At 36.3% G+C, this 15269-nt stretch overlaps 1 protein-coding gene across 2 annotated transcripts; it reads right to left on the bottom strand.

The window, feature by feature from the left end:
• Positions 1-1703: 1703 nt before the first annotated feature.
• On the bottom strand, positions 1704-10936 carry VIP (vasoactive intestinal peptide). Of its 2 annotated transcripts, none has more exons than XM_060205314.1 (7): positions 10573-10936; positions 8944-9058; positions 6761-6871; positions 5665-5769; positions 4531-4662; positions 3437-3522; positions 1704-2562 (listed from the first exon to the last, which is right to left on the bottom strand). In XM_060205314.1, exons 2-6 carry the CDS (start codon positions 9048-9050, stop codon positions 3480-3482), a joined length of 498 nt encoding a protein of 165 aa, XP_060061297.1. In that variant the 5' UTR covers positions 9051-9058; positions 10573-10936; the 3' UTR covers positions 1704-2562; positions 3437-3479. The 2 variants fall into 2 exon arrangements, with proteins under 2 accessions (XP_060061297.1, XP_016040755.1); XM_016185269.2 differs by having other exon boundaries at positions 3437-3525; positions 10573-10929.
• Between the last annotated feature and the right edge of the window lie 4333 nt (positions 10937-15269).

Here is a 15269-nt window from a genome sequence, read left to right on the forward strand (position 1 = left end):
AGAGAGAGAGAGAGGAGAGAGCGAGGGAGGAGAGAATACAGGCAGCACTGGAGTTTGCCATAGGACCTTCCCTGTACTACTGGGGTTCAAACCTTGGTCACAGGCATGACAAGGTCCTAGCCAGTGATCTATTGCCCCACTCAGGTAAATAACTTGAATAAAATTTATTATTATTATTATTACTTTGCTTCTGGGGTCATAACTGAGGCTCAGTGCCAACACTATGAATCCTTTGCTCCTGGCAGCCATTTTCCCCATTTTTATTGGATAGGACAGAAAGAAATTGAGAGAGGAGGGGAAGACAGAGAGGCAGAGAGAAGGAGACACATAAAGACCTGCTTCACCGCCTGTGAAGCGTCCCCGTTGCAGGTGGGGATAAAATATTTTTTAAGGGAAGAATTTGGAGACACACACAGGGACAGCACCATGTAAAGTTCAATACAAAGACTAAAGTACTACATTCAGCTCTAACTAATGTTATTGTCTCCTGCTTTTAAAAAATTATTATTATTTTATTATTATTACCACAAGGATTATTGCAGAAACTCAGTGTCGGCACTAGGAATTCACTGCTTCTGGCAGCCATTTTTTTCTTTTTATTTTATTTGAAGGGCAGAGAGAAATTGAGAGGGGGAGAGGGAAAGTGAAACATAGATTCCTGCAGACCTGCGTCACCACTCATAATGAAGCACCTACCCTTCAGTCAGGGAGCAGGGGCTCAAACCTGGGTCCTTGCACCACTAAGCCTGGTGGGGTGCTCTGCCCCCCTCATTCCAGCCTGCATCATCTGCTTCACTTACACACTACACTCCAGTCATGGCCCTTTTGATCCTTTTAAGCTCCTGATGTACCAACAGCATTCACAAGTTTGCTGTTATATTGCTGGAGTTTGCACAGAAATATTTGTACTTAACACACATTTAACAGTTTGTGGCACCAGATATCAACAAAAGATGCAATTTTCCAATTCATCTTGACTTGTGCAATTACTGATGGATCTAGATACGTCTTTTCTCATACAGTCATTTTCTCTAATTGTAGCTTTGCAAATCTTTGCCTCTTAATGAGCATAATTCTTGCTTAATGCTTAGGGTTTCTCTTACTCTCACTTTCTTTGTCATTTATTTGAGTCTTTCTCAGTGAGAATCTACAATCTGTAGACAGATTTAAAAAGAACATAATGCCCACATACGTTGTCTTTATTTTTTTATAAAGCAGAACTCCAATTTTTGGCACATAGCCACCATGAGAAAAATAACACTACCCTCTCTTTGAAATGATTAAGGTCATAAGTTGTGTTTTAATCAAAGGGGTCCTAGTATAAAATATCACAAAAAAGAGAACCAACATACACATTGCATTCTCTTTTTTCTCCTGCTCTACTCATCCTGCTACCTGGAATGCAGATATAGTAACTTTAGACCCTGACAAAAAAGGGAGAATCTGATAAGGGGTGAACTGGCAAAGGCTTGTATTACTGAGTTCCAAGGGACAGAGCCATTATATAATAAGCCTGGAAATATTCCTTTTGGCCCATGTGAGAAAGCAATATCCCTTTCATTTCAGTGATTAGCACTTTAGGACTCACATACAACAAAACATAATCTCACCTCCAACACTACAAAACTTCAGTGCCTAAACCACTAAAGCTAAAGTAAGTCATCGCCGCACCATTTAAAAAGAATCAAAGCAAAGAAAGTATCTGCAATGATAATCAAAGGTCTTTATTTCCTATGTTAAAGTTCTTACAATCACTTGGAAAAATAGTTGTGTCTCCAAATGCACTTTTACTCAAGGAAGCTGGTATGACTAGAGCATTTCTTTCAGCGATTATGGAAAACATATTTACTACTGAAAAGCAAATGTGCCATTTACTTTACATTTTACACACATTTAACATAAGCATAAGGACAAGGTATGATATCAGAAGTAGAATCCATTCTTCTTAACTGAGATACTAAACCAGAAGAGACCCTTTGACAGTGAAAAATCCAAATTCAAGAGCTTTTCAACTCCTTTTTAAAGACTGCCCAATAATATGTAAATTAATTAAATTTTCCAAAAGTCCTTTTTTTTTTTTTAAAGATTGTCTTTCTGTTCTCATTGTTGATATTTCCTTAGCTTTTCTGAGGTTTGGTTTATTTTATACAGCATTCTATGTGCTTAGCATTAAAATACAGAACTCTGATTATCTGCTTCATTCTTCTGAGTAGTTAAGTATGTACCACGAATAAGCACATCAATTATAAAATTCGCTCTATGACTGCCTTTCCAAAAAGCCTCATATAATTGGAATTAATCTAGTATTTACCTATCATTAAGTAGATTTTGCTAGGAAGAATACACAGCATATGAAATGACAGGGTTTTTCATGAGTTAACAAATCTTAGAGCTCTCAAACAATATTTACAATGTAAACATCACAGTTAATACATTAGAATAAAATAAGTCACAACATTCACTACACAACATACTGTATTTGGTTTGATATGGAAGTTATCTTGAATGATTTATGTAGAACTCAAAATGTAATCATTTTCCTGTTGTTTTCCTTCAAGAATTCTGCAAAAGAATTGGCATTGTAAGCATAAAATATGTTTAGTTATCGAATCTCATTTTATTTTGGCATTCATTTGATAAACACGTATTTATCTGTGTTCTTAACAGCCTCTGACATAGGATCATATTCTGGAATACAAAGAGTTCATCTTCTAAAGGGCTGATAGGGAGCTGTAATACTATATTCCTGTGCACTGAAATGAAACCAGGAGCCAACAGTCAATTCTGGAATTAAACTTTAAATTCATAAAAAATAGCATAGCTTCCTTCTAGAAAGTAAGCCCAGAAATTTCATGCTAGTGTGCACCAGGAACCTCTGTTTTATCTGGCAATACAAGAGTAGGAAAACATCTGATTTAATTAAAAGTTCTATTAGGACACCAAGCTTCTCATCGTGAGTTTTGTGTTTTATGCACTTAGAACTCTGATAGGGTCATTTTTAGCTGTTGACTGGGTTGAAATCTATTTCAGGTTTTTAAGTGTCTTTTCTGAAAAACGTCTCACTTTAAAAACTCTTAAAATGTGACACTTTTACCAGTTGACACTTTAAAATTTTTATATTTATTTATTCCCTTTTGTTGTCCTTGTTGCTTTTTATTGTTGTTGTAGTTATTATTATTGTTGTTATTGATGTTGTCATTGTCAGATAGGACAGAGAGAAATGGAGAGAGGAGGGGAAGACAGAGAGGGTGAGAGAAAGAGAGACACCTGCAGACCTGCTTCACCGCCTGTGAAGTGACTCGAACCGGTCCTTGTGCTTGGTGCCACGTGCACTTAACCCGCTGTGCTACTGCCCTACTCCCCCAGTTGACACTTTCACTTTCTTAAACTAGATGCTTGCAGTGAAAATGTGATGAGACAGCACAGATGTACTTACCGTTGGGAAGCTGTCAGCAAATTTGCTCCAAAGAGCTCTTTCATCATTTTTCTAACTCTTCAGGAAAGTCATAAGATTTCCCCTCACTGCTATAGTGCAGAAAAAGAAATTGGCCAAGTTAAAGCTCTTCAAAGGAGAAGGTATCTAATGATGTTGTCTGACCTATGCTGTTCTCTGTAAAATGCACTGGAAAAATAAAAAATTGGGTTTCATTATTGTCTATTATTTTCTCTTCATTCTAAAAGGTGTCTAAAGTGAGAATTATTTTATCAGAACTCACGCTAAAAGAATCGTACTTGATATTCAGCAGTGAAACAAAAAATGGCTAGGGAAAGAGAGAGACAGTCTGGGAGTATGGATCGACTTGTCAACGCCCATGTTCAACAGGGTAGCAATTACAGAAGCCAGACCTTCCACCCTCTGCATCCCGCAATGACCTTGGGTCCATACTCCCAGAGGGATAAAGAATAGGAAAGCTATCAAGTGAGGGAATGGGATACGGAGTTCTGGTGGTGGGAATTGTGTGGAATTGTACCCCTCTTAACCTATGGTTTTATCAGTGTTTCCTTTTTATAAATAAATTAAAAAAAAGATGAAATAGATATGTAACTATCCACATTGCAGTTTCTATTTTAAAAGATCATCTCTGATCTCTCACATTGGCAGTTCTTTCTGTTTCTTTTTTTAATTTTTGGTCAGGGACATTTTATTATGTAAAATAGTTGTGTCTCAGGGCCTGGTTTCATCTCTTCCCAAAATATGTGCCAGCACACCTTACCCACTAAAACACTCCAAATGATTCAGCAGTCCCTCTCCTAGGTATCTGCTCATAAGTACTTATCAGAAAATATACTAGATGCACACCCATGTTCATTGCAGTGTCATATACACTAGCCAAGATTTGACAACAATCCAAGTATCCAATGGAACGAGTAAGAAGATGTGCATATGTCGATGGAACATTATTCAGCTATCAGAAAAGATCAACTCTTACCTTTTGCTACAGCCTGATGGAATCAGAGGGGATTGTGCTCAATGAAATAAGCCAAAAGGGAGAGGAAACAAAACTCCTCTTTTTTTTTTTTTTTTTTTACCTTCTTTTCCCATTCAGAATCGAGTTCAGGTATTTCTTTACAGCCATTTGTTTCCGGAGGCGGGTGTAATTGTCAGTGAAGACTGCATCCGAGTGGCGTTTGATTGGTCCCCGGTCTTCTGAGATGCTATTGCTAAGGAATGAGAGGGGGAAACGATGGATTCTTTCTTTCTTTTTAATTTTTTTAAATTTTCTTTATTTTTGGATAGAGATAGCCAGAAGACGAGAGGAAGGGGGAGACAGAGAGGGGAAGAGGCAGAGAGACACTTGTAGCAACTGCTTCACCACTTGCAAAGCTTTCCCCTTTCAGGTGGGGACTGGGGGCTTGAATCCGGGTCCTTGAGCATTGCAACGTACTCTCAACCAGATGCGCCACCACCCAGCCCCTAAGAATGAATTATTTCAATAAGAAGTGATAAATCTGGCAGAGTTCACAATCTCTTGTAATTCAGATAAGAAGAAATTTTAGCATCCACCTGGCTTTCTATCATGGAAAGACTAAAAGAAATATATATCTGGCCCTAGGAACAGAGGAGGAAGGCACAACCCAACATATTTGTCATTTACTCAGCAGATGACTTAATAGGGAGAGGAAAGAAAGCTAAAGAAAAACCTGGAATACTTGAAGTTGTGGTCTACCATTGAGAGGGAAATTTCACTAAAGAGTATTTTTAAAAGCCATGTCTGTTGACCTGTGGTGATTAAATATTCAATGAGTTGTCATTTAAAGAAAGAATTCTGGTAGGGGAAGATAGTATAATGGTTATACACACAGACTCTCATGCTCTGGAGAACAAAATCCTCAGGTTCTTGGTTTGAGCAGGAAGTAAAAAGCAAGCAGCATGGTTCCCCTTCAAATCATCTTCCAATGATCCATGCTTACTTTTTACTGTTTCCAGTTCAATTTATTTTTTTATTATAGATTTCTTGAAAAATGTATGTACAGAGTCAGAAAGTGTATATGACTAGGATATCTTATTTCCTTAACTCATGGGCCTGATACATTTCCTTGAAAGGTCGATGTTGTTTGTTAGCTAAATAGGAAATTACTGAATTACTGATTTGAACAAGGTAAACAAATAGGGAAAGTGTAACTTGTAGATTAATCATACTGTGTCTGATAAAAATTATTTACCTAATTCGCTTCCCAATAAGGGACTCCAGGTATTTCTTGGCAGAAAGTTGACCCAAAAGTCTGCTATAGTCACTGGTAAAAACTCCATCAGCATGTCTGGTGTTCCTAAGACAAAGAAGAGATATCTAATATTCAGTAAATGCTTTTCTAAAAATATTATTTGATCCATTAAACAAGAAACTTTTCATCTTATTACAAAGAGTTCTTATATAAACTTAAGTCCTAGTAAATAACTTAATAAAAACACTTTCTAGTCCCTTATATCAATATACATTTTACATTTCCGGTCCCAAACTTTTAAAGACTTAAAAACTGCTTTTTTATAGATGTATATCTCAACATTCATTAATACTTCCTGGTAAAATATCCAAACTTATTTTTAGTTAATAAATGTTGGTAGGAGATACACTTAAAATCAGTTTCTATTTCTGTTTTTTTATGGAACTTTCTTTCATTTACCCCAAATAAATTCATGTTTAAGAGTAACTACTCTTATTCTGGGGGAAACAAAGTCTACTGTTTTGTTTGTTATTTCTTCTGTGGAATATTTGGAAGCAAATTGTTTTAACATTGACAGAGACTTTTGCACACATGCTTCACAGGGAGATAAAAATTTAAGTAACCCAGTTTTATTAGTATTAGTACAGCTTCTGATGTTGAATTTTTGATTTTAACTTTTTATTATCTTTATTTATTTATTGGATAGAAACAGCCAGAAATCGAGAGGGAATGGGGTGATAGAAAGGGAGAAAGACAGAAAGACACAAAACTGCTTTCCCACTCATAAAGCTTTCCCCCTGCAGGTGGGTTCTGGGAACTTGAACTTGGGTCCTTGAGCATTGTAACATGTGCACTCAGCCAGGTGCACCACCACCCAGCCAGTCCCTGATATTGAAATTTTGTGCAACAGAACATAGACCCCAGCCTCTCTGTATGAAAATCATGTAAGAGCTGGAGCAAATGAGATTGAATGAACCCTTTACACATAAACATACCCAGCTTTGTGCTGCAGCTTTATAAAATGGTGAAAAAATAGCATATTTGCATTTAAAAACAATATTTTTTTAAAATGAAGCCCAATGAAAACTAATCTCACCTGGATACATCATAATAAGGTGTGTTGTTTTCAGCTAATGAGCTTTGCAAGATGTCTGTGTCTGCTTGTAATGATGCTTGGTCAGGTTCACTTGCTCCTTCAAATGGTGTTCTGTCACCCAATTGAGTAGGGAAAAATACAGTAAAAGAATAAGTGCTTTTTTTTTCTCAGAAAATTAGTCTTTCTGGCTTACGGTCATTTGAAATATGACACTCAACAGGATGCAATGTATCATTTATTCATGATACATGGATGGCATTATTGAACTAATTTCAAGAATTTATAAGAATGCAAATAGTAACATTTTAGTATGTAAATTAGATGTCATACAACTTTAAGACTCTTCATTTATATACCAAGAATAAAAGCTATTTAATTCAAGTCTACTGGTATAGTAAACAAAATTCATTCAGTTTCTTGGTAATATTGTAATTTTGCTGTGTTACATTTCATAAGCAGAAGGATTTTGTACAAAATAGTTCCTTAGATTAAAACAGTATACACACACACACACACACACATATATATATATATTTCACATGAAAACTGGCAATGCATGCCTTTGTTGGTGTTTTGCACCTCTAATCTCAAATATTTGTCAGAACTGAATATTAACCACTTTTCTTTCTCTAGGTCCCAAAACATTACTTCAGATATTCCCCTTAATGTGATATATTTCACTGTCTTGATCCAATCAAAAGGATTTCTCCATTTCTGAATAGTTACTCAGAGACCATCAACTTGGGGTAGTGGGGTATTTTTCTAGTTTCTCATCTTAATCTACTACGACACTATATAATTGTATAATGCTTTAGTAGAAGACTAGGAATAATATTTTATTTGTTTATTTATTTGATAGAGAAAAATCAAGAGGAAAGAGGGAGATTGGGGGGAGACAAAAAAGAGACATCTACAACACTGCTTTACCACTCTTGAAACTTCCTTCCTATAGGTGGGGACTGGGGTCTTGAATCTGGGTACTTGCACATTGTAACATGTGTCCAGCCAGGAGTGCCATCACCCAGACCCAGAAGTGGTCATTTCTATACATGCAACATAGACACTTTGAATACTAGCACACCACTAAAGCTATATGTGTCAATACCCTCACTGTTATTAATAAACTGTCAGCTTCTGGGCAGTTGTATATCTTGGCAATGGAATAGTGGCCAGTCAGGAACAAACAGTCCTTTTTGATTATGAAACCTATGGATCAATGCTAACTTCATCCTTGCAATTATCCCTCTACTGTGATATAACCACTCAGATAGAATCATTCTATTTTGTTATCAAAGCAGGGCGGGATCTGGCATTAAGCAAATTTCACAGAGAAAACTGACAGCAAAGGAATCATTCACTCTGTTGAGCATAAGTCTACATTATGCAAGGAACCAGGAATGTGAGAATTATGCGAAGAAATCATTGTTTGCCATTTAGATAAACTGGTGTCTCTAAAGCAAAAGGAAAATTCATGTTAATGAAGTTCTAATTTACTGATTACTCTATTAGAATGAATGTATTTTATTCCATATAAAGCTTTATGTGAGTTGCGTTATGTGAATTTAAAATAATATGATATAAAGAATTGTTAAAGTAAGGCTTAGTGATTAAAACCAAGTACATTACAATTGACTCCTTAGAAGAGGCAATTCCAGCTAATTCATTAGCCCACAATTTTCATATTGGCAAATTGATTCTCCTCAGATTTGTTTTGTTCAACATGACTTTGCACCTATCTTACTAACTAGTCAATGGTTATTTACTGATGAATCTTGAAACTAAACTATAATGAGGTAGCTAAGTAGACAAGTTACAAAAGCTTTTTCAAATCCCCCACCCACCTCATTTGGAAAAGTGATGCACCCTTCCCACAAAAATATCCCTTTTCTTTGTCTTTTATGTCCTAAGAGTGAACTATAGAACTCAATGTGGACATAATCTTGAAAGAAAATTCACTCAGCACATCTACTAAGGTATTTCCATAAATCATATGTAATTGTTAGAAAATCTTCACTTGTCTACGGCCATACCACCATGAACACGCCCGATCTTGTCTGATCTCAGAAGCTAAGCAGGGTCAGGCCTGGTTAGTACTTGGATGGGAGAAAATCTTCACTGTCATAAATAGGAAATACCTGTTTGGTTGAAGAAGAGATGTTCAGCTGAATTGGCGGAGAACTTACCTCAAAGCTGGGGGTGCTTCAAAAGGAGGCCAGGCCAAAGTTTGTGAGAAGAGCATGCTGAAAAGTGTCAGGAGCACAAGTTGCTGGGACTTACTTGTAGGCTCCATCTCTTTGCCTGGGAAGAAGAGGAAGAGACCCATCAGTTTCCCCCACTCACAGATGTTACCAGGAAAATAATTCTGAGTAGTAGTAGAAATTTGTGAAATCTTTTGCAGAGTTTGAAAATACACAGTTTTGTTCTTGTAGACAGAGTTAAAAATGGAGGTGGCTGGTGTGTGTGTGTGAGAGAGATAGAGATAGAGAGAGAGAGAGAGAGAGAGAGAGAGAGGAGGGTTGTTCCTAGCACATGATGGTGGAAAAAGACCCAAGGTGGAGGGGAGATTGTTTTGCTGATAACTATTATGGGGATGTGAGACGTTGTACAACTGTACTGCAGTCACCCAGTAACCAGCAATAAAGTTTTTAAAAGATAGTAGGAGCTCTTTTAAATCAAAAAGACTTCTCTTAATGAGAGGTGTTTGAATGAAAATTGAGATGATTTTAACTACTAGCTATCTCTCAACAGTGCCGTAGTTGCCCCAATTGTGTATTGAATGCAGTATTTTTATCATGCTGGAAGTAACCACAGGAACAGTCTCCTGACAGCATGACACCTACCCAGGAAAAATAGCACCATAGTTTACCCAGTAGACTTTCATGACTGAGTTATCAGAGGTCCCAGTTTTAATACCCAACAATAGCATAAGCCAAAGCTAAGCAGTGTTCTGGTAATCAAACAAATAAATAAGCAAACAAAATAGAGTGAAACCATACAAATTTAGCATATTTTTTTCACTGAGGAAAGTGCTTATTTCTTATACTTTACTTTGTTTGGTATCTGCTTAATATAGCATTGGAGCATCATCTATCTAATAATTTGCATATATGTACATATTAATAGAAAATCTATATTCCATATGCATTTTCCTCTTTCACTCGTAAATGTTATTGGGAGCTTCTTTTCTTAAAACCGAGTCTGAACACGTTAATTGAGTGAATACAGAAAGAAAAAAATATCAGCAAGCTCCATATTACTGTTGAAACATTTATTCTTCATAAAAATAGCAATTTATTAAAAACAAACTTTGTGATGTGTACATCTATTATCAATGCACATTTCACTTCTAAATAGTTATGTGCAGAAATATAGCAGTTCTAGGTATATTTCTCTTTCTGTCTGTAACATCACAGCAGTTAAGCTCAAAATAAATGTATCTTGGGTCTACTTAAGTAACAAATGAAATTGAAATAAAAGAACTTAAAAAAAAAAACCAGAAGAGTTGAAAAAAACAATTTTGCCCACTGAACTCTTTAATCAAGCATGTATAAAAGAAAAAAATCTACTTGAATGCATTTTTCAAAGTTTTGAGTAAAAGAGCAAGCAGTGTATCTTTCAGCCAAAAGAATTCAGAAAATGCATTCATGTGAGAATTTAAGGTATTTTCTACACTTATCAGGAATCTTAATAAACTTGTCTTTATATTGTTGTAAAGGAGGAACACCATAAAGTGATTTTTAAAACAAAGAACAATTCAGTATTCCCCAGAAAGTTTCCAAGGGGTGGGAGAATAAAATGAAGTTTTCACTTACCTTGCAGTGTAGTGTATTTAGTCAAGAGACTATTGGAGCTGTCCCAGGTTCTGAACTCGTGTGCACCCAAGAAAAAGATCCACTCTCTGCCTCTAAAGCAGAGCCAGAACTTGGTCTAAGAGTTGGCTATTATTGCCAGCAACTGCTTTTCACTCTACCCTGACCAGCATTTCAAAGCCCTTCATTTTATAGGGCTTATACTTAGGACTGAGCAATCACAAAGCTCTCAGAAAGACGTCAGAGTAGTACTCCCACGGGATAAATAGGGCTTGAAGTTCTTAAATTGAAGTGTCATTACGTCTGATTTGTATAAATTTATAGTGAGTAACTTCAAGATGTAAGAGAGAAAGGAAATTAACTTTTCATTAAATAATAAAAAAAAGCAACAACCTTAATGTGAAAGGTTTTCATCTTTAAATAGCATAGTCATGTTATCTTCAGGGCTACTGGGCTTCCTTTGGAAAGTAGTGAATTTCAGTGCAGGGACAAATGAAGAAAGCAGCAGATACTTATATTCATTATGCTTTCAAATGTATAGTCTCCCTTTATTACAAGCATCAGTTCTTCTGGTGCCTTTTTAAAAGTAACAATGCTATTCATGTGAATCTTGATTTAATTTTTAATGAAATCTGTTCTCATTTTAAAACAATCTAGAAATTATTTCCCACCTGTCTATTATTGCATTCCTTTTATGTTGAAGTGGATGTCAAGGTGAATATTTGAAAAAAAAAAACTTTAAGATTGCAAAATATGCACACTGTGATAGTACAGTAGTAACTAACATCAGCACTGCTATTTCGTATTTGTAGAAAAATTTCATGAATCCTTACTGCATACTTACATACACAATGTTAAATGTTCAAGTTGTATACCTGAGGGGGGGTCTTTTTTCCCCAATTTTTAAAGATTAAATTTCCCCCTCATTTTTCATCCTTGAAATATACATAGTTATTTTGTTTTTCCCCACCACCTTAAACATACATGGACAGTCACACCAATTTTTAAACATTTTCTCTTTTGGACATTTTTAGCACATTCACCTGGCTGGTTATTTCAAATAACCATTTGGGAAATATTTATAAAATACTTTAATTGATAATTTCTGTTTGTAAGTTTATTTCTTAAAATCCAAGATGCCTTTGCATATATTCAACAAAAATTTAAGGTAAAAATATAGTCATGCAAACAACTCTATTGGCAATAAATTATAATGCTATTTTATCTTTATTATTTTAAATATTTTTTGTGTGTATTATTTTACTTTTTTCACAAGATTTTCAAGAAATATCTCTAAATCCCCCTTTCTTCTACTTTAAGATTTTTGTACATTTACTTCATTCAAAGTCAGGCTGAGCCAGTAAAAGCATCCTGTTATGCTTAATCATATTTTCTAATCCAGTTACAAGAAAAATTAAATTAATTAAATTTCAAAATGTCTGGAAATATGTTTTTCAGTTGACAGCTCTGACTTAAGCCAGAGTTCCTGTGGCTTAATTCCAGGAAATCTTTTTTTACCTGATTATTACAAACTGGAGATTGAAATGCTTCTTATATAATTTAAAAAAAATCTTTAGCTCATCATCACCCAATTTTCAGTGAAGCAGTTTTATTTATGAAGAGCAACAGCAAAGGGAGTTGATTAGTCACAAACCAATGAGAAATGATAAGGAGAAAGGTCTAAAAGGAAAAAGGACATAAATATTGATTATTTCATATCTAGAGACACTTAGCTTTCACAAAGTGAATCTACTGTGGATTTTTCCAATGTTAAAAAAAACTTCCCTGCTCTAACCATAAAACACACACACACACACAAAGACAAAACCCAAAATTGATTCATTTTATTTCATGTGAATGAAAGATAAACTAAATTTTAAAATTGCATTTCCCCCCTGTGAGTTTAAACTGGGAAGCAGAGCTAAGTACCAAAATAGGATCATAGCACCATCTGCAGTTCAAAATCTTAAATTCACAAACTTTTTTAAAATGAATTTTTTTATTTCAAGGAAATGGATGTAAGCCTTAGTCCCTGAACCGGTCGAAGCATAGACAACTCCAGAAATAATAGATATATAAAAAGTACTGTCTTTAAACAGAGCACCTTTTAGATCTGGCTATTGGTGGTAGAAGTGATTGAATCTAGGTCCTTTCACAATCATTCACCACTACCACTGCATTGCCTCCTTGATCCAAGTGATAAACTAAACCTGAACACATTTTACCATGAAATTCAGGAAATAACAGTAACACAACTGTGAATTTGCTGCTTAATCCTGCTGTTTCCCAATTTTGACCTATGTTTCCACAATGTCCCACATCTCTAGAACATCTTATTTGATTCCTTCAGTCTACTCAGACAAGCGGTGCTTATAGTCAGGATTACTGCTGGCCATTCATATCGTTTGAACAAATTTCCAAGATTCTTCTTGTACAAACAAGTAAACTGATGGGCAAACGGTTTAAGTAATCTTTGCATCACTGTGCGGGAGGCAAATAACAATTATGGCACTGCCAGCCAGTTCTTCTGAGTCTGACAAGTTTTTAAAATTAAGAATGATGGTGGGGCTGGGCAGTGGCACCGCTGGTTGAGTGTAGATGTTGCAGTGTGCAAGGACCTGGTTCAAGCTCCCGGCCCCCAATTGCAGGTGGAAAGCTTTACAAGTGGTGAAGCAGTGCTGTAGGTGTCTCTCTGACCCTATCCCCCTCTATGACCCCCTTCCCTCTCAGTTTCTGATTGTATCTACTCAAGACATAAATAAATAAAGATAATTTTTTTAAAGGAAAATAAGAAAACACTGACTTCCTGTTACTGATGGTAACTATTATTGATGCTAGAAGATCAAATAATCAAAACAAACTGCATAAAAATATTTACATCTTGTGACTGTAGATGCGATTCAGTGGGGGTTTTGTTGCCTGGCTTCTCATATGCCCAGTGTTCTAGTCTCAATCTCTCTCTCTCTCTCTCTCTCTCTCTCTCTCTCTCTGTCTGTCTCTCTCTCACACACACACAAAATAAGTATGTATTTTTAAATTTTTTAAAATTTTCTTTTGTTGTTTATTGTTGTAGTTGTCATTGATGTTATTGTTGTTGGATAGGACAGAGAGAAATGGAGAGAGGAGGGGAAGACAGAGAGGGGGAGAGAAAGACAGACACCTGCAGATCTGCTTCACCGCCTGTGAAGTGACTCCCCTGCAGGTGGGGGAGCCGGGGACTCGAACTGGGATCCTTATGCCGCTCCTTGAGCTTTGCGCCACGTGCACTTAACCCACTGCGCTACCACCTGGCTCCTATAAGTATGTATTTTTAAAACTATATCTGCAGCTCTTTCCACTTTCTTCACAAACTGATCCGAGGGTAGCAAAGGCAAGCTGTCATTCTAAGTAGAAACATGAATGTAGGGAAGATAGTGGAAGGGGTTTCCCATTTCAGGAAGCTGGCAGAAAGCCCGCCATCCCTTTTTCTGCTTTTCTCAGAGGGCTGACAGAAGGCCCTTATCGCTGTAGTTGAAAGACGTGGTACATCTGTGCTCTTCAGTTTCTTCGATTGACAGTATTATGGAATCCAACCCCTAATTCAAACTCAGCCCTGAGATCTGTTCAGTACCTGCCAGGTTAGTCTAGAGTGGTGAGTGTAAGTTAGAAATCTGCAAATTGCAGGTGGTGTATATAGGCCTTAAGTTAAGAATGCTTATATATTTTTAAAGGCTGTTAAAAAATACAAGAAGAATAGGGTTTGAGCCCCCAGCTCCCCATCTGAGGGGGGAGGGGTCGTTTCACAAGCAATGAAGCAGGTCTGCAGGTGTCCCTCTTTCTCTCTCCCTCTCTCCCCCTCCCCTCTCACTTTCTCAGTCCTGTCCAGTAAAATGGGGGGGGGGGGAGAAATGGCCACCAGGAGCAGTGGATTTTTAGTGCTAGCATGCACTGAGCCCCAGCGATAACACTGGAGTTAAAAAAAAAAAAAAGATTTGATGTCACATGAAAATTCTATGAAACTTAAATTTCCATGTCTAGGGCTGGGGTGATAACTCAACTTGTTAGAGCAGCAGCTTTTTCCTGAGGTTGCAGAGGGCTCATAGTCAAGCCCGAGTATCATCATATGCCAGAACGAAGCACTATTATGGTTGTGGTCTCTTGCTCATAAAAATATGTGATTGTATATACAGAAAACCCCAAATTTCCATGAGAAAACTCCTCAAAAAAGTTTGCTAATACAGTAATGTGACAGACTACAAAACTGATATACAGATTTGTAAATTCAGTATTTACATAAATAGCACATTAGAAGAAAACTTCCTAAAAATTTAATTTTCAACAGCAGCAAAAATATCTAAGAGTTTAAAAATAAACTTAGAAAAGTGAAACATCTGTATAGTAAATACTATAAGTGACTATAATAGGAAATTGAAGAAGCACAAATAAGTGGAATGATATTCTATGGTCTTGAATTAAAATAATTAAAATGATCATTCTAACTAGAGTAGTATACAGATTCAATGCTATCGTCATCAAAGGCCTACCAGACTCCTCTAAAGTAATAGAACAAAAACTTCAAAACTTTAGCTGGAGTCAGAAAACACCCAGCCAAAGCAGTTTTTTTTTTTTGTGGGGGGGGGATGGAGACATATTCTGACTTTTGATTATGCCACATAGTTATAGTCATCAGCATGACTTGGTATTGAGATTCAATCCACCGC

Source organism: Erinaceus europaeus, chromosome 13, assembly GCF_950295315.1.
Source record: "Erinaceus europaeus chromosome 13, mEriEur2.1, whole genome shotgun sequence".
Lineage (NCBI taxonomy): Eukaryota > Metazoa > Chordata > Mammalia > Eulipotyphla > Erinaceidae > Erinaceus > Erinaceus europaeus.